General features: G+C 42.1%; 1 protein-coding gene across 5 annotated transcripts in view; it reads right to left on the bottom strand.

Moving 5' to 3' along the window:
- LOC126190670 (semaphorin-1A) overlaps positions 1 to 24,652 on the bottom strand; it is a 925,653-nt gene that overhangs the window by 28,068 nt on the left and 872,933 nt on the right. For all 5 annotated transcript variants that reach the window (XM_049931116.1, XM_049931118.1, XM_049931117.1 and 2 more), the window contains exons 12-14: positions 21,476 to 21,621; positions 12,792 to 12,874; positions 977 to 1,208 (exon numbers count right to left, since the gene is read on the bottom strand). In XM_049931116.1, the coding sequence (XP_049787073.1) occupies positions 977 to 1,208; positions 12,792 to 12,874; positions 21,476 to 21,621 (461 nt within the window). The remainder of the gene's footprint in view (positions 1 to 976; positions 1,209 to 12,791; positions 12,875 to 21,475; positions 21,622 to 24,652) is intronic.

Here is a 24,652-nt window from a genome sequence, read left to right as displayed (position 1 = left end):
CAAGCTACACTGAGAGAAAAATAAATAAATAAATACAATCAGTATCTCCATCATGGCTACAACAGCCATTTATGGTACTGGCTTTTAGTTTGAGTTTCCACACAATCTTGTGATCAGATGCTACTGATTCCCAGTTTGCAATGTTAAATGGCACAACAATTTCCTCGGATGTCTTTTTGAGACTGCTCCTAACTTTTCTAGAATATTCCCAGTTAAAATTAATATGCCACTTGCCACACACTCTGAGCAATGGGTCAAAGTGACATAGGTGATTGCAGCTGGCCTATGCGGGTATTGGTTCCCACACCACACCAGAAGCAGCACTTGTGTTGTATATTAAATACCCTGTATATTAACACATGACAAGTAATTTAGATGTAATTACCACAATTATCTGTAAAAGTAATTAGCACTAGCCATTATTTGTGGTTAGTAAACTTTATGTAACAGTGTGCAGGGTCTGCTTTATGGAACACAATGTATGTATGAATGTCATCACAGCAGCTGGCAGTGGTAACTTAAACTAGAAGACGAGCAGCAACATGAAGGCTAATGAAACTTATTGTGATGATGATATTTGGTTTTTGGGGTGCTCAACTGCGCAGTCATCTGTGCCCGTGCAAAGTCCTAATTTTTTCATAGTCCAATTTTTACACAGTCCAATCTAGTCACTCTCACGAACAATGATGAAGATGAAATGATGAGCAAAACACAAACACCCAGCTCCCGAACAGAGAAAATCCCCAATCTGGCCGGGAATCGAACCCAGGACCCTGTGATCCAGAGGCAGCAATGCTAGTCACTAGACCACAAGCTGCAGACTCTAAACTTACACATGTGTATATGCCATGCATCGTTCAGCTCATTTGAGTGCTTGTCTCTTCTAATTTTTGTTCATTTTAATCACTGGTTTTATACATTATAAAATATGGATAAAAACTATTAATCACAAATTGCATACGTAATTTGAACTGACCTGCAGGATAGTATTTTATCAGAATAGCAACGATGGAGGCGTAAAGCTTGGACTTCTGTGTCAGCCACAACAACGAGGCGTCCGTCAGGCAGTGCAGGATCGCGGACGACTTTCAACCCACGAACGGGCATATGGGTGGGGAACACCTGCACTTCTTCGATGACAACTGGTGATACACGTTCTGTTGTATCTGCTGCATCAGCATTCACAGCTTTTATCACTTTACCATTATCTGCAACATAAATTTAGATGGAATAGTTTATCACAGGCTGAAAATGATAAAAAATAGATTGTTTAAATGCTTAGTATAGATGTCGATAATATGTAAATCCAGTTTTTAGGGTATAAGATACTAGATGAACACATCAGCTTTCACTTGACTAATCAGTCAGCAATAACTCTTACCAAACAAATAAAAAAAATAGTTTTGTAGTTGTACCAATACCATATTTTATGGACTATAAGACACTATGGACTATAAGATACACCTTCATTTTTAAGCAATTTAAAGAAAGATAACATTTTTACCATTCTTATTATTAGATTGCAAAGCCATGCTAAAACAAAGATTCTTAGTTTATAAAACTGAACTGATCATGAAAATCCATGAAAATCATCATCTGAACTTTTTTCTTCTTCCTCCTCCTCCTCCTCATTTTCACTGTTGTCCTCTTCATATACAGATGGTCTTCACTGCCATTGAGAGTGTTACTTACGCTGCACTACTTCTCTCGCTCTAGAACACTTCTTCTCTCACTCTAGACCACAACTGTTTTGTCCACTGATGCACTTGTTGGATTGTAGGTTGTTTTAAAGCTCTCTTTGGCATGAATTCATGTTGGGTTTCAGTCATCATCCATTTGTTCCATTCCTCTATCACATACAATTTAAATGGTTTTTCTCTGTCTCAATTACTCTTTCACAGAATTTTTCAAATGAAAACTAAACTGATCCAGCACAAGAAGAGAACTCTTCTTCAATAAAGCACCTTTCCTTCTCTCCCACATTCTATTAATCTTTAATTTCATACCAGCCTTGTCCATCCCACCCTTGTAATGTACATGAACAACAACACCTGTCAGTATTTCAGAAGGTATTAGCATTGTTTTGCATTTGAAAATGATCATTGGATTAAGTTTAGTACCATCAGCACAACATGAAAGGACAACAGCGTAGTGCATTTTTTTGTGTCCACTTGTTTTTACAGTCAATGTTTTACCACTTTTCATGGCAACAGTTCTGTTACTCAGCACATCAAATGTCAGAGGAGTTTTGTCCATCTTTATTATTCAGCTTAGTTCCACAATGGTTTTCTTTCGATGTTGAATAATAAACTGATGGAAAGACAATATTTTCTCTTCATACTCTTGTGGCATTTTATGAGATATTTTGGTTTTGATTCACGTGCTAAGTCCATGATGCTTCATAAACCACGTAGCACCAACCTACTCTATCCTTAAAGTCTGTTAAGTTCCACCGTAGTGCTAGCTTACGGGTACGTATTTGAATCATTTTTGTATTAATTACAATGCCATTTTGATGGCGTCCATGAATCCAATTCAAGATGCCCTCTAGTTTAGGCAGTTTTGCATTCAGTTCTCTATTTGCACATTTAGTCTTCCTCATTTTTTTCTGTTGGTGGAGGGCTGACGTGCTGCTAGTTGCTCTGTTTTCATGTAGTTCTGCATATGCTATTACTTTCAATTTGTAGCCCACATCATATGAATACCTTTCATTTTTTCCCCATTACAGAACTAGCTAATAATAAAATATTTTACTGGTGCCGATAACAGAAATCACTTTCAATTTGTCTGTAACAACACATCATATGCTAGACAGAGTCCTGGTTTTGTAATGGCAGGGCAGTGTGAAGTTACATTTTAGTGGGGAACCCAATCGTGACTTAAACTTAGACATAAAATTATAATTAATGACAAAAACAACAGAAAATATTAAGCCTCTAGCATGTATGAACTCCAGTGTAGATCAACTGACTCTCTTATAGAGGCCAAACAGGTTGTTATTTTAACACTAGATTTAAACAATTTATCAGAGAAAAGAATGCAGCAAGTAGTAACAAAATGATAATCTACATGTTGTAACTACAAAATTGGTAAGTCATATACAACACACTCAGCTGTTGGCTGTAATACGATGCAGTGGCAGAGGTCATATATTAATGTTTCTGAACATATATCTAAAAAGAAAGATGATGAGACTTACCAAACAAAAGCGCTGGCAGGTCGATAGACACACAAACAAACACACAAAATTCAAGCTTTTGCAACAAACGGTTGCTTCGTCAGGAAACAGGGAAGGAGAGGGAAAGACGAAAGGATGTGGGTTTTAAGGGAGAGGGTAAGGAGTCATTCCAATCCCGGGAACGGAAAGACTTACCTTAGGGGGAAAAAAGGACAGGTATACACTCGCGCACACACACACATATCCATCCGCATATACACAGACACAAGCAGACATTTGTAAAGGCAAAGAGTTTGGGCAGAGATGTCAGTCGAGGCGGAAGTACAGAGGCAAAGATGTTGTTGAAAGACAGGTGAGGTATGAGCGGCGGCAAATTGAAATTAGAAATTAGCGGAGATTGAGGCCTGGTGGATAGCGAGAAGAGAGGATATGCTGAAGGGCAAGTTCCCATCTCCGGAGTTCTGACAGGTTGGTGTTAGTGGGAAGTATCCAGATAACCCGGACGGTGTAACACTGTGCCAAGATGTGCTGGCCGTGCACCAAGGCATGTTTAGCCACAGGGTGATCCTCATTACCAACAAACACTGTCTGCCTGTGTCCATTCATGCACCCTCAAACCCGGAACCTCCCACAGAAGAACCCCAAAAGTGCCCCACTTGTGACAGGATACTTTCCAGGACTGGATAGATTCTGAATGTGTCTCTCCAGCAGGGATACGACTTCCTCAAATCCTGCCCTGAAATGAGATCCATCCTTCATGAAATCCTCCCCACTCCACCTAGAGTGTCTTTCCGCCATCCACCTAACCTTCGTAACCTCTTAGTTCATCCCTATGAAATCCCCAAACCATCTTCCCTACCCTCTGGCTCCTACCCTTGTAACCGCCCCCGGTGTAAAATCTGTCCCATGCACCCTCCCACCACCACCTACTCCAGTCCTGTAACCCAGAAGGTGTACACGATCAAAGGCAGAGCCACGTGTGAAAGCACCCACGTGATTTACCAACTGACCTGCCTACACTGAGAAGCCTTCTATGTGGGATTGACCAGCAACAAACTGTCCATTCACATGAATGGACACAGACAGTGTTTGTTGGTAATGAGGATCACCCTGTGGCTAAACATGCCTTGGTGCACGGCCAGCACATCTTGGCACAGTGTTACACCGTCCGGGTTATCTGGATACTTCCCACTAACACCAACCTGTCAGAACTCCGGAGATGGGAAGTTGCCCTTCAGCATATCCTCTCTTCTCGCTATCCGCCAGGCCTCAATCTCCGCTAATTTCTAATTTCAATTTGCCGCCGCTCATACCTCACCTGTCTTTCAACAACATCTTTGCCTCTGTACTTCCGCCTCGACTGACATCTCTGCCCAAACTCTTTGCCTTTACAAATGTCTGCTTGTGTCTGTGTATATGCGGATGGATATGTGTGTGTGTGCGTGCGAGTGTATACCTGTCCATTTTCCCCCCTAAGGTAAGTCTTTCCGTTCCCGGGATTGGAATGACTCCTTACCCTCTCCCTTAAAACCCACATCCTTTCGTCTTTCCCTCTCCTTCCCTGTTTCCTGACGAAGCAACCGTTTGTTGCGAAAGCTTGAATTTTGTGTGTATGTTTGTGTTTGTTTGTGTGTCTATCGACCTGCCAGCGCTTTTGTTTGGTAAGTCTCATCATCTTTCTTTTTAGATATATTTTTCCCACATGGAATGTTTCTGAACATAATTTTAAATGTTCCAAAATACTGTCAAAACCACATTTTACTAACAGTCAATACTGTAATACAAAAACTGTATACTAAGTTGGAATCAATACATTAAAATGTTAATTGTTTAGTATTCAAGAGCAGAAAGTATAAATATTATTTACTGTAAATGTCTAGTTTGTAACTTTAGCAGTTAGTGCACAAGATTTGATATTGGATATCCAGGTAGTTGTTGTTGTTGTGGTCTTCAGTCCTGAGACTGGTTTGATGCAGCTCTCCATGCTACTCTATCCTGTGCAAGCTTCTTCATCTCCCAGTACCTACTGCAACCTACATCCTTCTGAATCTGCTTAGTGTATTCATGTCTTGGTCTCCCCCTACGATTTTTACCCTCCACGCTGCCCTCCAATATTAAATTGGTGATCCCTTGATGCCTCAGAATATATCCTACCAACCAATCCCTTCTTCTGGTCAAGTTGTGCCACAAACTTCTCTTCTCCCCAATCCTATTCAATACTTCCTCATTAGTTATGTGATCTACCCATCTAATCTTCAGCATTCTTCTGTAGCACCACATTTAGAAAGCTTCTATTCTCTTCTTGTCCAAACTATTTACCGTCCATGTTTCACATCCATACATGGCTACACTCCATACAAATACTTTCAGAAATGACTTCCTGACACTTAAATCTATACTCGATGTTAACAAATTTCTCTTCTTCAGAAACGCTTTCCTTGCCATTGCCAGTCTACATTTTATATCCTCTCTACTTCGACCATCATCAGTTATTTTGCTCCCCAAATAGCAAAACTCCTTTACTACTTTAAGTGTCTCATTTCCTAATCTAATTCCCTCAGCATCACGCGACTTAATTCGACTACATTCCATTATCCTCGTTTTGCTTTTGTTGATGTTCATCTTATATCCTCCTTTCAAGACACTGTCCATTCCGTTCAACTGCTCTTCCAGGTCCTTTGCTGTCTCTGACAGAATTACAATGTCATCGGCAAACCTCAAGGTTTTTATTCCTTCTCCATGGATTTTAATGCCTACTCCGAATTTTTCTTTTGTTTCCTTTACTGCTTGCTCAATATACAGATTGAATAACATCGGGGAGAGGCTACAACCCTGTCTCACTCCCTTCCCAACCACTGCTTCCCTTTCATGTCCCTCGTCTCTTATAACTGCCATCTGGTTTCTGTACAAATTGTAAATAGCCTTTCGCTCCCTGTATTTTACCCCTGCCACCTTTAGAATTTCAAAGAGAGTATTCCAGTCAACATTGTCAAAAGCTTTCTCTAAGTCTACAAATGCTAGAAACGTAGGTTTGCTTTTCCTTAATCTTTCTTCTAAGATAAGTCGTACGGTCAGTATTGCCTCACGTGTTCCAGTATTTCTACGGAATCCAAACTGATCTTCCCCGAGGTCGGCTTCTACTAGTTTTTCCATTCGTCTGTAAAGAATTCATGTTAGTATTTTGCAGCTGTGGCTTATTAAGCTGATTGTTCGGTAATTTTCTCATCTGTCAACACCTGCTTTCTTTGGGATTGGAATTATTATATTCTTCTTGAAGTCTGAGGGTATTTCGCCTGTTTCATACATCTTGCTCACCAGATGGTAGAGTTTTGTCAGGACTGGCTCTCCCAAGGCCGTCAGTAGTTCCAATGGAATGTTGTCTACTCCGGTGGCCTTGTTTCGACTCAGGTCTTTCAGTGCTCTGTCAAACTCTTCTCGCAGTATCTTATCTCCCATTTCATCTTCATCTACATCCTCTTCCCTTTCCATAATATTGTCCTCAAGTACATCGCCCTTGTATAAACCCTCTATATACTCCTTCCCCCTTTCTGCTTTCCCTTCTTTGCTTAGAACTGGGTTTCCATCTGAGCTCTTGATGTTCATACAAGTGGCTCTCTTATCTCCAAAGGTCTCTTTAATTTTCCTGTAGGCAGTATCTATCTTACCCCTAGTGAGATAAGCCTCTACATCCTTACATTTGTCCTCTAGCCATCCCTGCTTAGCCATTTTGCACTTCCTGTCGATCTCATTTTTGAGACGTTTGTATTCCTTTTTGCCTGCTTCATTAACTGCATTTTTATATTTTCTCCTTTCATCAATTAAATTCAATATTTCTTCTGTTACCCAAGGATTTCTAAGAGCCCTGGTCTTTTTACCTACTTGATCCTCTGCTGCCTTCACTACTTCATCCCTCAAAGCTACCCATTCTTCTTCTACTGTATTTCTTTCCCCCATTCCTGTCAATTGTTCCCTTATGCTCTCCCTAAAACTCTGTACAACCTCTGGTTCTTTCAGTTTATCCAGGTACCATCTCCTTAAATTCCCACCTTTTTGCAGTTTCTTCAGTTTTAATCTACAGGTCATAACCAATAGATTGTGGTCAGAGTCCACATCTGCCCCTGGAAATGTCTTACAATTTAAAACCTGGTTCCTAAATCTCTGTCTTACCATTATATAATCTATCTGATACCTTTTAGTATCTCCAGGGTTCTTCCATGTATACAACCTTCTATCATGATTCTTAAACCAAGTGTTAGCTATAATTAAGTTGTGCTCTGTGCAAAATTCTACCAGGCGGCTTCCTCTTTCATTTCTTAGCCCCAATCCATATTCACCTACTACGTTTCCTTCTCTCCCTTTTCCTACACTCGAATTCCAGTCACCCATGACTATTAAATTTTCGTCTCCCTTCACTATCTGAATAATTTCTTTTATATCATCATACATTTCTTCAATTTCTTCGTCATCTGTAGAGCTAGTTGGCATATAAACTTGTACTACTGTAGTAGGCGTAGGCTTCGTGTCTATCTTGGCCACAATAATGCGTTCACTATGCTGTTTGTAGTAGCTTACCAGCATTCCTATTTTCCTATTCATTATTAAACCTACTCCTGCATTACCCCTATTTGACTTTGTGTTTATAACCCTGTATTGTCCTGACCAGAAGTCTTGTTCCTCCTGCCACCGAACTTCACTAATTCCCACTATATCTAACTTTAACCTATCCATTTCCCTTTTTAAATTTTCTAACCTACCTGCCCGATTAAGGGATCTGACATTCCACGCTCCGATCCGTAGGACGCCAGTTTTCTTTCTTCTGATAACAACATCCTCTTGAGTAGTCCCCGCCCGGAGATCCGAATGGGGGACTATTTTACCTCCGGAATATTTTACCCAAGAGGACGCCATCATCATTTAATCATACAGTAAAGCTGCATGCCCTCGGGAAAAATTATGGCTGTAGTTTCCCCTTGCTTTCAGCCGTTCGCAGTACCAGCACAGCAAGGCCGTTTTGGTTATTGTTACAAGGCCAGATCAGTCAATCATCCAGACTGTTGCCCTTGCAACTACTGAAAAGGCTGCTGCCCCTCTTCAGGAACCACACATTTGTCTGGTCTCTCAACAGATACCCCTCCGTTGTGGTTGTACCTACGGTAGGGCCATCTGTATCGCTGAGGCACGCAAGCCTCCCCACCAACGGCAAGGTCCATGGTTCATGGGGGGGAGGATCCAGGTGTACAAATGAAATATTAGTGGAGGTATACTAGCACAGTACTATGATCTCACAGCAACAGTTACCATAAAATAAAGGACATGGCAAACAGCAGCAAGCAATTAACATTAACCTCCACAAACCAATATTGACAATGGTAAGAGGGAAAAAAATATTGCAGTGGAAACAAAAAAAAAGGTCAAGCTAGATAAACATTAAAATCATATTCTGATGGATATCTGAAAATGTAGAAAACCAGCTTCAGTTTGCAAAATTTTCTGTGCTTTGTGAGAGAAAACACTGAGGGGAGTAACATGACTCAGGCCATCTTTCTTTTTTATAAAAGAGGTGCAACGGAGATTTGACAGTCTGTTACAAAGAAAAATACACAATAGACAATAGACTAACGGCACACGGAGAAAAGAAAGAATCAGATATACAAACAAAGAAGATATGATATTAAGAAAGTTCTAAATAAAATGAGAAGATGGTAAGATATCAAGCATGAGAACATGTATGAAGAAAATGAAGGGGCAGGTTAAAGACTGTTACAAAAATATTCAAATCCATTGAGAGGGGATCATGCAAAAATCCAAACACTGAAGTTTTTTGTACTGTATATAAATGATTGTTCTGCCATATAATATGTGACTTGTTTGTGCAGGTAGTTTTTGGACCTTTTTATCTTCAATGTAAAATATTGCAACACATGGAAAATGGAGGGTGGAGCTGTTTTAATGAGATTGATACTGTTTTTGTTCATCATTGCAAATGCAGTCTAAAAGATTCACAAAAAAAATGAATTGATGTTTGAAACTTCTAGATACTGTGATCACATTTAGTGTCAAATAAAAATATAATGTGCAAATTGTTAAATTAGATATTTTACTGGGTTACAGGCTACGACTGTGGGTAAAAAACAGACCCACCTAGACAGCCACTTGCAGAAGGATTTGGGGATCCACACCAGCCTTAGCTGTAATTCACCTGGTGAATTAACAAGGAGCACTAGTGTGCTTTCCACCCTGGATGTGGTTTGTAGTGGTTTCCATACATCTGACTGTGAATATCATTCTGTTGTTCACGTCCTCAGTTACACAAATCACAAACATTAAGAATTCAATTCTAATGTGAGTAAGGGGGAGGCAATGGTGGCGACAGGAAGGGCATCCGGTCATCCTCTACTAAATCCAACAATTAACATCCAACCACATGAAGATATGTGATAAATGTCATGAAGAAAGATTGCAGACAAAAGAAAGTGAATATTCTACAGCCAGATGCAGAACACTGTTGTAAAATGTATTCCGCCACACAGCAAGTATTAGATTTTTACCATCACAATAATGAAATACTTCTGATCTTATAATTCAGAACTATTCCTTCTTATTTATGACTACATATGTATGTTATTTGAATAAATAGGTTTGAGTAAACGGAACCACTTACCAAATAGCAGAAGCATTGAGTCGTCGATTAGCACATGTAAAAATACACTGAAAACTTGATGGCTTTCAGAAAAAATCTTATCTAGGTCATTACACTTTCCAACAAAAAACTTAATCCTACAGAAGTTTCAGTCCCATCCAAGGGCCTTGCCTTCAACCCCACACCCCAGTTTAACCATGTTGCATTTGTTAAAGTCTTACTCTTCTTCTCCCAGTTTGTACAGTGAAAACATTTCTCTGCCACAAATCCCTCCAACTAAAGCCAACTTAATCCTATCATTGACTCTTACATCTTCCAGTTCATACCACAATCCAACTGTAATCTTCTCATCTAAACACTGCCTTGGTCACCTTTCAGGAACTCTTAGCTCCAATGTGGCATCATCATCCTACCAGAGGTCACATCTAAGAAGACAAACCTTATGACAAAAGGAAGGACAGCCATACACAACCTCAAAGCAGACCCCGATTTAATCATCTTTCCTGGAGACAAAGATTCCGCCACTGTTATGATGCAACACAATGACTACCTGAAAGAAGGCTCCTGCCAACTGTCCGACACCTCCACCTACAAGGTCTGCCATAGTGATCTCATACTACAAATCCAACAGAATCTCCGGTCCCTATTGAAATCCTTAGGCCCATCCCACAGTCTCTCTTGTTTGTTCATCTCCTCCCTCATCTCAATGACACCCCACACACCCACCTCCTGCACATTCCCCAAAATCTATAATCCCAAAAACCTCGGACACCTCATTGTTGTGCTCCTGCTATAAGAATTTCTGTTCTTGTTGACCAATTGCCTGAAGCCTAGCCATTCACATCAGAGATACTAAGCACTTCCCTCACAGACTTTCGGCCAACCTTCACTTGCATCCCTACTCATCAATGTTGATTCCACTTCCCTATACACCAACATCCCTCAGACCCAGGATCTTGCTGTTAATGAATACTTCCTCAACAACATCATTCCGACTCCAAACCTACAACCTCATTCCTCCTACACCTTATCAAAACCTATACAGCCTGACCACTCATGGACAGCCTATCTGCAGTGAAGGATGCTCAGCATGCCCAGCATGCTCGAGGTTTCACAAGGACCTTCACATATGGGCATTACTAGTCAAAGCTAATCTGCAAACACATTTTCCATGGCATACCCTCATACATCCTTAATCCCCCCCACCACCCCCAAGAATCAACTACAAAGATGTGACCTCTCATCTCTCACTGGCACCCTGAAGTGGAGCACATGAACCATATTCTTCACCAGGTTTTTGATTATCTATCATTAAATGCAGAAGTGAGGTATATATTACCCAAGATCATCCTTACCCCTCCTAAAGTAGTATTCTGTCAACCAATCAACCTACACAGCATCCTGGTTCATACTCATGTCACATCCACTCCCAACTACCTGCTACAGGGCTTATACCCCTGCAGAAGACCCAGGTGCAAAACCTGCCCAATTCCCCAATAGCACTTCCTACTCCAGTCCTGTCACACGACTACCTCATTCCGTCAAAGCCACCTGTCAAAGTGCCCACGTCATACAATCACTGCACAGCTTTTCATATCAGCATGACAACCATTCCAGAATGAATAGCCATCACCAAACTGGCTGAGCATGAAGTTGGACATTATGTGGCACAACATGCTGCTGAATACAACATGCTTAAGTTGAAGGGCTGCTTCACAACCTGTGCCACCTGGAACCTTACATCCATCGCCAGCCTTTTTGAAGTACACAGATGGGAGTCATCCTTGCACCATCTTTTGCTCCAGTAATCCTTCTGGCCTCAGTCTCCACTAACCCTATGTCCCCACATCCTCTACCCAATAATAGTTCCCCCTTTCTCCGTCCTGTCAGCCCGTCTATATCATCTTCATCATACGCCACTCCTATCTTTTTCTCCACCCACTCACCCCACCCTAGTCCACATGCTAAACTGAAATCCTGTCATTTTTCATGTAGCTGGAGCACCATAACGACACAGAGAGGTGTGTGTGTGTGTGTGTGTGTGTGTGTGTGTGTGTGTGTGTGTGTGTGAGTGAGTGAGTGTGTGTGTGTGGGTGTGTGTGTGTGTGTGGGTGTGTGTGTGGTCGGGCGGGGAGGGTGGGGGGTGGGGGGGGGGGGAGGTGTCTGGCATGTGGTCTAGCTCATCACAGGATCCTTTTCCAAAAACTAGCAAGTCTTCATTCCCTTTTGTGTGTCTGATTGATTCAGTGCTTCTGGAACTAGGCGAGCGGTCTCCTTTATTCCAAATCATTTACATTCTGCCAAATCTTTCCTTTCCATAAATGTCTGATTAATCTATTCAGTCCCCTCCTTCACTGTCACCCTTACAGCTACTTTTCTTGTTTCTACTTTTTTCTGGTGCATCCCAGCATATTTGTTAGGTTCTTCTTCTAACACCAGAGTCTAATAAAGCTATATTTAACTTATTTTCTATAGAATTCTCATTGTTATTGAACAAACTGGAACCAGTCACTCTTTTTCTGCTGACTTCCTTTTTATGATGTGGTCAATGTCAGCCTACGTGTTATCTATAGTACAAGACAAGTCATTAAGTATAATTGTCATACTTACTGGCTACAATGCTGGAAAAGAAGTAGTGAATGGAATAAGAGTTCCAGCTCATGGAACACCATGCTATTTACTTTAAAATGGGAAGGAAATGACATGTTTGAGGTGCTCTCCTAAGCTGAGATTGTAACTGACTTTCTTTCCCTGCTGCCTCAAAACACTCTCTCATTCCTGCCCCTTCAAATTGTATAAACTATGCTTTGTTTAGTTCTCTCTGTGAAGCAACAAGCCACCTATTTTAACAATTAAATGACATAAATTCAGTTTTTATAAAGACAAATTTACTCAGATTCTTCACAATTACAGAGTCTACGCAGCTACTCCAAAACAGTTGTAGGATTCTGTAAGCAAAAAAAGAACACTTACCTGTGCCAATGAACAGCACATCATATGCCTTGCCTCCAGGGGTTTTGATCTGTGGATCTACAGCTATCTGGGAAAATCGGTAGCTGTAATGTGAAGAATTTTACTAATACAAAAGCTGCTCTGAACCTCCATAAACAATAATTTGCTAATAGTAACAAATATGTTATTAAATTTTAATCTTAGAAGTATTAACTTTTATTTTATTGACTCTGAGATAGTAAAATCAAAAACAGAAATAAAAACTTTATTTTACTTTTCAATACAGTTAAGATATGGAAACTAGAATAAAGCGATCTCTGCAACAGGCTGTGTACAAAATAAGCTTCTTGACGAGTTCAAACAGTGACTCTCTAGGAGTTGTTCTCACATCTGACGCATATTACTTTGTAGACTCCTCAATCTGACAATAGAGAACATGACTGTACGAAACTGCTCTATGCATGTACGGTTTATACAGAGAAGTCATCAATTAAATATTTTAGGGTGATATAAAATATGTCTACGCATGTGTGTGTGTGTGTGTGTGTGTGTGTGTGTGTGTGTGTGTGTGTGAGTGAGTGAGTGTGAGAGAGAGAGAGAGGGGGGGGGGAGAGAGAATACTTTTCTGCTGAGGCTGTTTCTTTCAACCCTTTGCTCTTTTCTGTTAAGCAGTCAGTTTGCCCAATCTGATATGGGACAACATTTTTTTCTATTTTATTGGGTTACAGTATTCAGAAAGTATTGATTGATTGGATTTGTGACTGCACATACACCCTTATGATAATGAAATACTAGTTTTTTTAAAAAAAAGAAAGATGATGAGACTTACCAAACAAAAGCGCTGGCAGGTCGATAGACACACAAACAAACACAAACATACACACAAAATTCTAGCTTTCGCAACCAACGGTTGCCTCGTCAGGAAAGAGGGAAGGAGAGGGAAAGACAAAAGGATTTGGGTTTTAAGGGAGAGGGTAAGGGGTCATTCCAATCCCGGGAGCGGAAAGACTTACCTTAGGGGGAAAAAAGGACAGGTATACACTCGCACACACACACACACACACACACACACACACACACACACACACACACATATCCATCCGCATATACACAGACACAAGCAGACATTTGTAAAGGCAAAGAGTTTGGGCAGAGATGTCAGTCGGGGCGGAAGTACAGAGGCAAAGATGAAAGACAGGTGAGGTATGAGCGGCGGCAAATTGAAATTAGAAATTAGCGGAGATTGAGGCCTGGCGGATAGCGAGAAGAGAGGATATGCTGAAGGCCAAGTTCCCATCTCCGGAGTTCTGACAGGTTGGTGTTAGTGGGAAGTATCCAGATAACCCGGACGGTGTAACACTGTGCCAAGATGTGCTGGCCGTGCACCAAGGCATGTTTAGCCACAGGGTGATCCTCATTACCAACAAACACTGTCTGCCTGTGTCCATTCATGCGAATGGACAGTTTGTTGCTGGTCATTCCCACATAGAACGCTTCACAGTGTAGGCAGGTCAGTTGGTAAATCACGTGGGTGCTTTCACATGTGGCTCTGCCTTTGATCGTGTACACCTTCCTGGTTACAGGACTTGAATAGGTGGTGGTGGGAGGGTGCATGGGACAGGTTTTACACCGGGGGCGGTTACAGGGGTAGGAGCCAGAGGGTAGGGAAGGTGGTTTGGGGATTTCATAGGGATGAACTAAGAGGTTACGAAGGTTAGGTGGACGGCGGAAAGACACTCTTGGTGGAGTGGGGAGGATTTCATGAAGGATGGACCCTCTGGCTCCTACCCCTGTAACCGCCCCCGGTGTAAAACCTGTCCCATGCACCCTCCCACCACCACCTATTCCAGTCCTGTAACCAGGAAGGTGTACACGATCAAAGGCAGAGCCACGTGTGAAAGCACCCACGTGATTTACCAACTGACCTGCCTACACTGTGAAGCGTTCTATGTGGGAATGACCAGCAACAAACTGTCCATTCGCATGAATGGACACAGGCAGACAGTGTTTGTTGGTAATGAGGATCACCCTGTGGCTAAACATGCCTTGGTGCACGGCCAGCACATCTTGGCACAGTGTTACACCGTCCGGGTTATCTGGATACTTCCCACTAACACCAACCTGTCAGAACTCCGGAGATGGGAACTTGCCCTTCAGCATATCCTCTCTTCTCGCTATCCGCCAGGCCTCAATCTCCGCTAATTTCTAATTTCAATTTACCGCCGCTCATACCTCACCTGTCTTTCATCTTTGCCTCTGTACTTCCGCCCCGACTGACATCTCTGCCCAAACTCTTTGCCTTTACAAATGTCTGCTTGTGTCTGTGTATATGAGGATGGATATGTGTGTGTGTGTGTGTGTGTGTGTGTGTGTGTGTGCGCGCGAGTGTATACCTGTCCTTTTTTCCCCCTAAGGTAAGTCTTTCCGCTCCCGGGATTGGAATGACCCCTTACCCTCTCCCTTAAAACCCAAATCCTTTTGTCTTTCCCTCTCCTTCCCTCTATCCTGACGAGGCAACCGTTGGTTGCGAAAACTAGAATTTTGTGTGTATGTTTGTGTTTGTTTGTGTGTCTATCGACCTGCCAGCGCTTTTGTTTGGTAAGTCTCATCATCTTTCTTTTTAGAAATATTTTTCCCACGTGGAATGTTTCCCTCTATTATATTGAAATACTAGTTTGTTTGATAAGATAGTCTAAATCATCCTACGCATTTATCACACTGATCATGAGCTTCAGTACAAGTAGTTTTAGAGAGAGAGTGACATTTCACGCCACATACTTGTTGCTTAAATTTTTGACTGCAAAACTGAGCTTTTATTCCTGCAAGATGTTGTGAGTTACAGTTTTTCAACCACCCCACAGCACACACCAAGACTAAAAACTGTCACAGTTAAGATCCATGTATAGGCTAATTAAATGTGTTGTGACCCTATAGAGTGAGTGCACATAATCAAACAGCATGCGCTTACATGGCCAGCCTAAAGGGGTCCTACAAACTGGCACAAGTGATGCAGCAAGCAGTGCGGCACGTGCAAAACAGCTTTGGATAAGCCAGCCCTTGGGCAGACTAACATTTACCTGATTATATGTTCAACTGTTAGACTGTGCTTAAATGTTTTGTATGATTAAATCTGATTGTACTGATCCCTTTTTCATGCAGTGTCTTTGTGTATCTCCCCTTGTGGTAGTGGAATAAGAATTAGTTGTTGGGAATTTTTACATTGCGTTTGTACAACATTACAATATTTTTTATGATGAGGTTGGGATTCTGCTCCACATGTTTCATTTCTCAGTTCACTATGGCCAGCACGTCAGTGGAAATTCTTCAACCTCTCGTTGAACAGCAGTGAGCACTCACCAACTGGCAGCAGGCTCTCAGTGTGGCAGTAAACAACATGGCAGCATTGCTGCTTCATCACTGTTGGCACGAGCCCCGTTATTTCCTCTGTATAATGATTCTGCAGACGATTGGGACATACATGAAAAATGCCTCTGGCAACATTTTCAAGCTTTTGGAGTTGCCATCCTGAACATGTGCAAGGCTTTTTTCCACCATGGATTTCTCCACACGTTTATCACCTTTCGTGTCAACTAACTCTTCTTCAGAACCTACCAGTCACTCTTTCAATAAAATGTTTCAGCCGCTCTATATTTACCACTACTCGTGTTATTGCTGCTCGCCTCAAGTTACACTGTTGTCAAAAGCAGCTGCAACTCGTATGTTGATTCAGTGGTTTGTGATGCTATGATATGCCTGGCCCCTGACAGAGAAATTCTTGAATGCGCATTAAAATGTGAAAATCCATCACTCTCAGAGGTTTTGAAGAATAGCCAGTCCTTCAAAGTCTCTAGGGCAGCAGAAAATCAGATAGAAGCTTGGTGTAAAATAGCCACCATTGCTTTTCTTCTCCTCAGCTGCTGTTGGTCAGCTCACAGAGGAAAGACGACATCACAGCCATGAACCACACTGCATGGCGCAGCGCCAAGGCTCACATCACAATGAAATCGATGGCAGGGCCCCATTTATTTTGTCTCTGCCAAATCCCAATAGGTTTACAGGAGAAAGTCAAATTAGAATTGGATCAACTTATGTTTTTGGTTGTTATCACACCTATCTCCTCAAGTGAATGGCCTAATCCATTGTTAATTGTCACAAAACCTAATGCAACCTTTGGCTGTGGTGATTTTAAAAAGTCTGTAAATTACAGTCTATTATTGATACCTATCCATTACTCTAGCAGGATGAACTCTTAGCACAGCTTTCTGGGAGCCTAATTAATATGAAGTAGAGACGTGTGGTATCACCGCTTACAGTCATTAACGTGCACAGTACTGGCTTTATTGCCGTGCCCACAGTGTTCAAGGGAGAGGCTTGGTGACGGAAACGACTAGAGTTTTGGTCGGGGCACGTTTATTCTTCACAAGTCTTACACTAAGTTACAAATACAGTTCATCACTAATGCCCATCTGTACAGGCGTACTGCACTGGCAGTAGGGCTCAATCACCGATCTCAATCACCGATCCTGGAGGGTATGCACTCCGGCCATGAGCCGTGGCGCAACCGCATGTACTGAGCGAGACAAAAGCTGCATCGCCAAATGTTCAGTTCCTGGTACGACTGGAGGCACCACGATGTCCGCAAAAGGGAGAAAGGCACTGCCAAACAGAAGGGTGGACACCACGCAATGGGTGACTGCATTTAAGGCTGCATGTACGCTTTTGCAGGGGTGTCACGTTAACTCGCTGCATGCGGTCAGTTGTGCGAGAGGTCAGAGATTTGTGTTGCATCGCGTTGACCAGCTCACACTGTCCGCCTGCTTTGTCACGTGCGGTCCGGTGCATGACACACCGCCGAGCATCACTTACTTGTGTCGGCTGTGCCGTAGTTCAGCCCTTTGCGTGTATGAACGGTGCGGCCGCCACGCAGATGCCCCCCCTTGGAGAGCGGAGCTCCGTAGCTGTGAAAACGCAACGATCGTTCTGTGGCGCGTGTGTGTTTAATGTTCGCACGCTGCATGATGGCAGTGCAGCAGCAATGGTGGAGGTCAATCAGTGTTGGAAGGGCAGCAGCCTGTGATGACAGCGTGCCAGATCAGCGAGTGTATGGTGGGCATGTCCTCGTGCGGTCTGCTAGTGACAGTGGCAGCAGGCACTGGCTACAACTGTCCGTAGCAATACGAGGTGAAGGCTTCAGGTCAGTTGGTATGACTTCTCAAAGGCACTGATATCTTAATAATAACGTTGAGTATTCACAAGAGCTACTGAAAAAGTTCTGTATTTACATCGTTCAGAGTGGTGTCGAGAGTGGCAAGTCCAAGTGTTTATAGGTTGCACCATTCCACAAGTTCGCCAAGTGACTCAGTCGTGGGAACACAGTGCAGCACAAGAACCGACCTTGACGCTCGAGGAAAGGGAGGTCCGGAGAATATGCACAAGTGCGGTACCGTCGGACCTCAAACATGGGAGCTGCTACGGACATGCCGGTAAATTGGTGCGGATGCCGATCCGGCCTCAACGTCCAACGTGGCGCAGGCACAGGGATGCAAACATGGGTCCATGAGCTGCGACGGACATGGGAGGCATTGTACGGGGCTTCACTGGAGTTACCGACTGAAAGCGCAGGCAGCTGGAGGCCAAGTCTCTACAGCGCACAGCGGTTCATGAACGTCTGATTCTGACAGCGTTCGGTGGCTCAGGCGCATGTTTGGTATTTTTGGGTTATACCAATACCAGAGCCTGCCATTTGGCATTGTTAGTGGCCCTCCCATTTTCCAATGATTTTTGGAGCAAGTCAAGGCCCCTGTACCAGGATGCATTAACTACCTGGATGATACAGTGGTCTCAGGTTCCTCAATGGATGAACATTTTCATTCCCTTTGTGCCTTGTTCACAGTGCTGCAGACTGCTAGCTTGAAATGTAACTTGGACAATTCTTTCAGCTGTCTATTGTCTGTTTCGGTTTTGAAGTCTCACGTGCTGGCGTCAAGCTTCTACTCCAGCGTGTTTATGCCATTACAGCTCTGACACTCCCTACCAATGTCAAAAAGTTCCAGTTATTTTTCGGAAAGATTGCATACTACTACCATAAATTTCTCCTTGATGTAGCCACATTGACTCAGCCACTTCATTCTCTGGGAAGTAAAGGTGTTCATTTTCACTGATCACCTACCTGCAAGTGTACTTTTACCCTAATGAAGTCAACATTACACTTCTCACTGTACTTGGTTACTTTCCAAATGGGCCAACATCTTGTTTTAGCCACCAATGCTTTCCCGTATGGCCTTGTGGCCATTCTTGTAAACAAATGTGCAGATGCTACTCACAAACAGAAAAACAAGCCCTTGGTATAGTGTATGCACTCAAAAAATTGATATTTTTCTAAACGGTTCTAAATTTCATTTGATCACTGATAGTAAACTTCTGGTCTCTCTTTTTCCATCCTTTGGCATTTTTACTGGACAAAATGGCCCACTGCATGCAGTGCCGAGCTCTGTTGTTGTCATGCTATAACTACGAGATTAATTTCCAACCCACTGCCTAACATGCTAATGCAGATGCTCTTTCTTGAATGCCAACTGCCCCTGATCCAGCCTTTGATCAGGATGAACTGTTGTGTTTCCATTTAGACATTGAAGCCTAAAACACTGTGCATGATTTTCTCGTTACCAGTTCTCGGATTTGAGCAACTGTTGAGAGCTGGTCCTGTCTTTCATCAGGTTGTTCAATACATCCACTATGGCTAGCTGGATAAACCACCAGGCTGAGTGTCGGATCCCTCGTGTAATCATTATCCTCTCTCCCACCGCCTCTCCGTTCTTGACAGTGTGTTACTTTGGGCTATTGAAGAGTTGGCATCCAGCCCGGCCCCCATGCCACTGAGAGCATATTCACGCTGGTTCTGTGTGTCCGTTTCTTAACTCCTTTCGATCTGTAGTAGTCGATGCCTTCTCAAAATTTTCTTATGTTGCCATCCACATTCATGGTGGCTACAGTCATGGCCCTTGCAGAGATTTTTTTCCTTGGAGAGATTGCCTTACACAATTGTGACAATGGCCCACTGTTTGTATCTCAAGATTTTTGTACAAAGAGTGGCATCCAGCACGTTAGAGCCCCTTCCTTTCATTCCCAGTCCAAAGGCGAGGCTGGTCCCTACATTCAAAATTCAGATGAAAAAATATATCACTCGATCTTCTCCTGAGGAAGCCCTCGATAAGTTCTCAAGTTCATATAGTTTCACTTCAGTTAGTAACCATAGTCCAGTGGAGCTGCTTAATGGCTGCCAGCCCCCTACACTACTCCATCTGCTACAACCACTGCCCGGCAGCCCACCAGCATCCTTCTCACAGTGATTCAGTTTGGGCTCTGCTGTCTGAGCCCAATTATTTGGCTGGCACCCTAAGTGGATACGAGCAATTGTCCACCACTGCCGAGACTGGCACCTCTGAATCATATGCATCTCTGATGGCTTAGTGTCATGACACTATGAGCAGCTCCACCCACGCTTAACCGACTACACACCACAGAGCCCTCCAATCCTGTGGCCACTTCCGAGGTCTTTGCTGGACCCCACAGTGTATCCCATGCCCCCTCCAGCTCCTGCGCTGCCTCTGTTCTGCCGCCACCACCAGGAGGAGCAGAGCCATCTCTATCTCTGCAGCCCATGCTGTTGCAACAGCTATTTTCTCTGCTGTCTCCAACACTGATGCTCCCTTATGGTCTTCTGTGGTGCTGTGAGCACTAAACATGTCCCTGCATGTGTAATTTCAGACCATATTCTCCTGTGATGGCACAATTTTTGCTCTAGAAGTCGCTCCCTTCCGATGAAGACACGAACATCTCCACAGCAAACATTTTTCTCCGAGGGGGAAGGAGTGCTGTAATCCTGAACAATGAGCGTGCATAATCAAATAGCACGTGCCTACACTGTCGACCTAAATAGGTCACTCTGCATCAGCGCAGACAGTGCAGCAAGCACTGCACCATGTGCAAAACAGCCTTATGTAAGCAACGCACTAGGCCCCACTAACAGACTACTTGACAATTGTATGCTCACCTGTTAGACTGTGCTTAAATGTACTGTGTGGTTAAATGTGATTGCACTGATCCCTGCTTCATGCAGTGTCTTGCTGTATCGCTTCATGGAGAAGTAGAATAAAAAATTGGTTGGTGGGAATTTTGATGTTATGATTGTGAAACATTAACATAAAATGTTTTTGTATTATCATTTTCCAGACAAGAGGTCATACATCAAAACATTTTACAAAAATAAAACTATACTTGATGACAAAAAATTGTGGCTGTTAGTGACTTGTTTGAAAATTAAGTTCATTTAAACAGACAGCTTCATTATTTGTGCCACTTATCACCACATGCTTATAACTACCAGTTTCTGGATAACTTGTGTGTTTGTAATTCAACTGGCTTTTGAGAAAATCTGGCAGACAGAGAGAGAATGTTACACAACATGTAACATTTAATTTCATACGAATCTAATGTATTTAATTTTTTACAGCTTGTACAAACTTAGCATACTCTAATAAGACTTGTGTATTCACTGAAAATTAACTTTTGAAGAGTTATGAAACCTATACTGCCTAGAGCTTCAAAAGGAAACTATGAGGAAATGCGAACATAATTCTAGAATGTTCTCGATATATAACACACACTATGTATAACTAATACTGGTAAGCAGCAGTTGTACTTACTGGAAGCTAGTCCTTATAACAACAGGCTGGCCAAAGAATGAAGGCACTGACTCATCCATTAGAGAATGTGTCTTGATAAAATTAAGCGTGAGATCAGGAAGAGTTCGTGAGTCGTTGACACACTGTCCAGGACGTGGGTCAGGCACCTACAGAACACAGAGCACATTTTGGCTGAATCACAAAACACAGTGTTTTGTGAATGTTATTATGTTAGTACACAGGACTACCAAACTGAATCTAAACATATACACAGCTGTAGTATATATATGTGCTGTAACAACAAGTTAACAACTTAGTCTGGTGTGAAATTTTAAAAACACTAGTGTGATAAAAAGACACATACTGAAAGAAGTGCTTAGCATAACAATCCACAGCAAAAGAACAAAAACTGAATAAATTAAACCATTAAGATAGAAGTCACAAAGCCTTTCTCCCTAGTTCTGAATCATTGAAAGTCAGTTGATGTCAGCCCAGTCATGTTCTGTGTCTGGCTGCAACCAACCTCAGTGATCTAATACAGAATATGTAGCCACTGCAAAGTGACTATTGTGTATTACTGTTTTGCATAGTAAAGTAATACATCTCTTGATGAGAGATGAAGCAGTTGCTGGCGTATCAGGGGAAATGCCAGATACTCCTTCCACTCCTTGGAGAAGGACAATGGGCAGTACATTAAGGAGCAGAGCATGAAAAATAATTAATAATGTCATTGAATGATGTGAGCAAGAAAGCAAAAATAAAGAGTTGCTCGACCTTCTGTCTCAACTGATAAGATGAACAATGACACATATAGAAGCAAGCTCCAACGCTGTGAGAAGAGTTTGCAAATTTTGTAAAGATAATCCTGGGAAATTTCCAAAAGCTCCTGGCAAAAATATGTAAATTTCTATTCAAATTTTTCAGTTTGACAGTACTTTGAAACTGCCCTCTCCTTTGTCTGGATTACTTTAAAGTGGTCCTTTTGTTTGTGTGGGTAAAGGAATTTCTTGTCATCCAGGAGGTGCCTAAAGCTGCAATATCAAATTTTTTGTTTTTAGAAACTCCTATGCAGCATAGTAGTTAATATACTTGGCTGTCATGCAGAAGGTCATTGGTATGAGTCCTGTCACCTGTCAGTTTTTCTTCCACACTTTCACACCATAATAGAAATGACAGCCATTAGTTTTATTAAATTAATTGTGGCTGCATAGCTGCAGGGGCTATAACATAAATTGCTGCAAGGTTTTTTAAAAAGGTTGATCTTACGTCTGAGAACCACTCCTCGTTACTTGTAACCATACATTCTGTAAGGAGTGCAGTCGTACTTTCTGACATTTTTAAGAATCTCTCTTTCACTGGGGCCAAGACCTACTGGGAAAATACAGTTGGATAATGTCAACAGAGTGTCTTGAACCAAACAACTGAACGCTTCACCTTGGTGCAGGAGATTGATCCCAGTCTGCAGAAACTTTGACAAATACTCAAGGAAAAGATTGACTGGATTTGGCAATTACATCTCCAGAATATTTTGCTGTCCACAGAATTCACAAGGAAAAAAGTGAATAATATGAGGTTTTTACTGGTAGAGCACGGAGATATTTTCAATTGGTAGTTGCATTTCTTTGTAGGAATTAAACATTTTCAGAAGCAGCAACAGAAATATTCTATCTGGATGAAACTTGGAAAGCCAGATAAATTTTGGCAGAAGGATGATGATGTTGCCAACATGGGGTCGGGAATCTCCTCTAGGGGCCCAATTAAAACTCATGACTAAATTCACAAAAGGTGATTACAATGGTTAAAAGAATTCTGGAAACTTTGAAAGGTGGTTTGTAAATATAGTTTTCCCAAATCTTCCATCAAGGACAGTTAGTTATGAGGGACAATGTTCCATATCTTTACAGATGGGTGGGCCGGCCGGAATGGCCGAGTGGTTCTAGGCGCTACAGTCTGAAACCGCGCAACCGCTACGGTCGCAGGTTCGAATCCTGCCTCGGGCATGGATGTGTGTGATGTCCTTAGGTTCTAATTTCTAGGGGGACTGATGACCTCAGAAGTTAAGTCCCATAGTGCTCAGAGCCATTTGAACCATTTTGAACAGATGGGTGGACAGAACACCCACACAATATGACACCAAAGCAAGGATGTTAGAATAGCTGCAAAAGAGGTGTATTTCATGCCTTTGCATTACTCACCATTCAACTAAAATTAGTGGTTAAGGAAGTTGTTTCTATTCTGATATTTCTGTCATCAGTTGACTAAAGCTCGTTTCATACAGAGTAAAATTCGCTGCAATTTTACTTGCTGACTCATGCAATGGCTCCCTTGAGAGCTCTGTTGTCTGCTAGCCGGCTGCCCTGCAGAGGGCTGTGCATGTTTCCATGATAGGTCTGGTGCTATTTTTCTTGTGAGGCTTAGTCAGGTTCCCTGCATGCTACCTGCACTGGCCAGGTGGGACCCCCGTTTGGCAACTGATGTCACAACCTACAGGGCAGGACCTCTGAGACAATGCCAGTTCACTTTCAAGACCAAACAGAACATCTTGTGCCCATCAGCCGACCTGCGATCTTTTTCAAACAATTGTAGAGAAAATATTCAGTAAAAAAAATTAATTCTCTCACATCCTATAGCTTCACTCATCAGCTTCATGATGAACTGCCTATCATCTCGTTAATGATCATACGTACTATGTTATTTTAGGATTAAGTAAACTGTTCCAAGAATTTCGGAAAGTTTGCAGTGAAAAACAGAGGTTGCTATGAATTTGTGTTTGGCACATGTTAGGTCATATGTTGCTGCGTAAGAAATGCAGCTAAATATTACATTTTTCTTTAAATTTGGAACATATTGCTATCTATTACCAATCTCGAGAAAATGGATCATATATAAATCATTTTGCCCAATTTCACGAGCCGGTGAAAAAGCCAGGATGAAATATTCACAAAATTCCTCATGTATCGTAAACGATATCAAAACGATATGGCAAATGACAATATGCAAAGAGGAGAGTGTTTTTCCATACGATTAATATGCAGAACTGACGTATCTATCGCGACATTCAAGTGGCTAAAGATTTTTTCACCAAAATGATGTAAGATTTAAATGACATCAATAGCTGGTGAAACGAGTATTACTGCGGGTAAGGTACAACATATGTGAAGAAATTACAATTTATTTTTATACTAAGAATGAGCATTT

Source organism: Schistocerca cancellata, chromosome 6, assembly GCF_023864275.1.
Source record: "Schistocerca cancellata isolate TAMUIC-IGC-003103 chromosome 6, iqSchCanc2.1, whole genome shotgun sequence".
Taxonomy (NCBI): domain Eukaryota; kingdom Metazoa; phylum Arthropoda; class Insecta; order Orthoptera; family Acrididae; genus Schistocerca; species Schistocerca cancellata.
The sequence above is the reverse complement of the archived record's forward strand: the minus strand, read 5'-3'. Positions and strand labels throughout refer to the sequence as shown.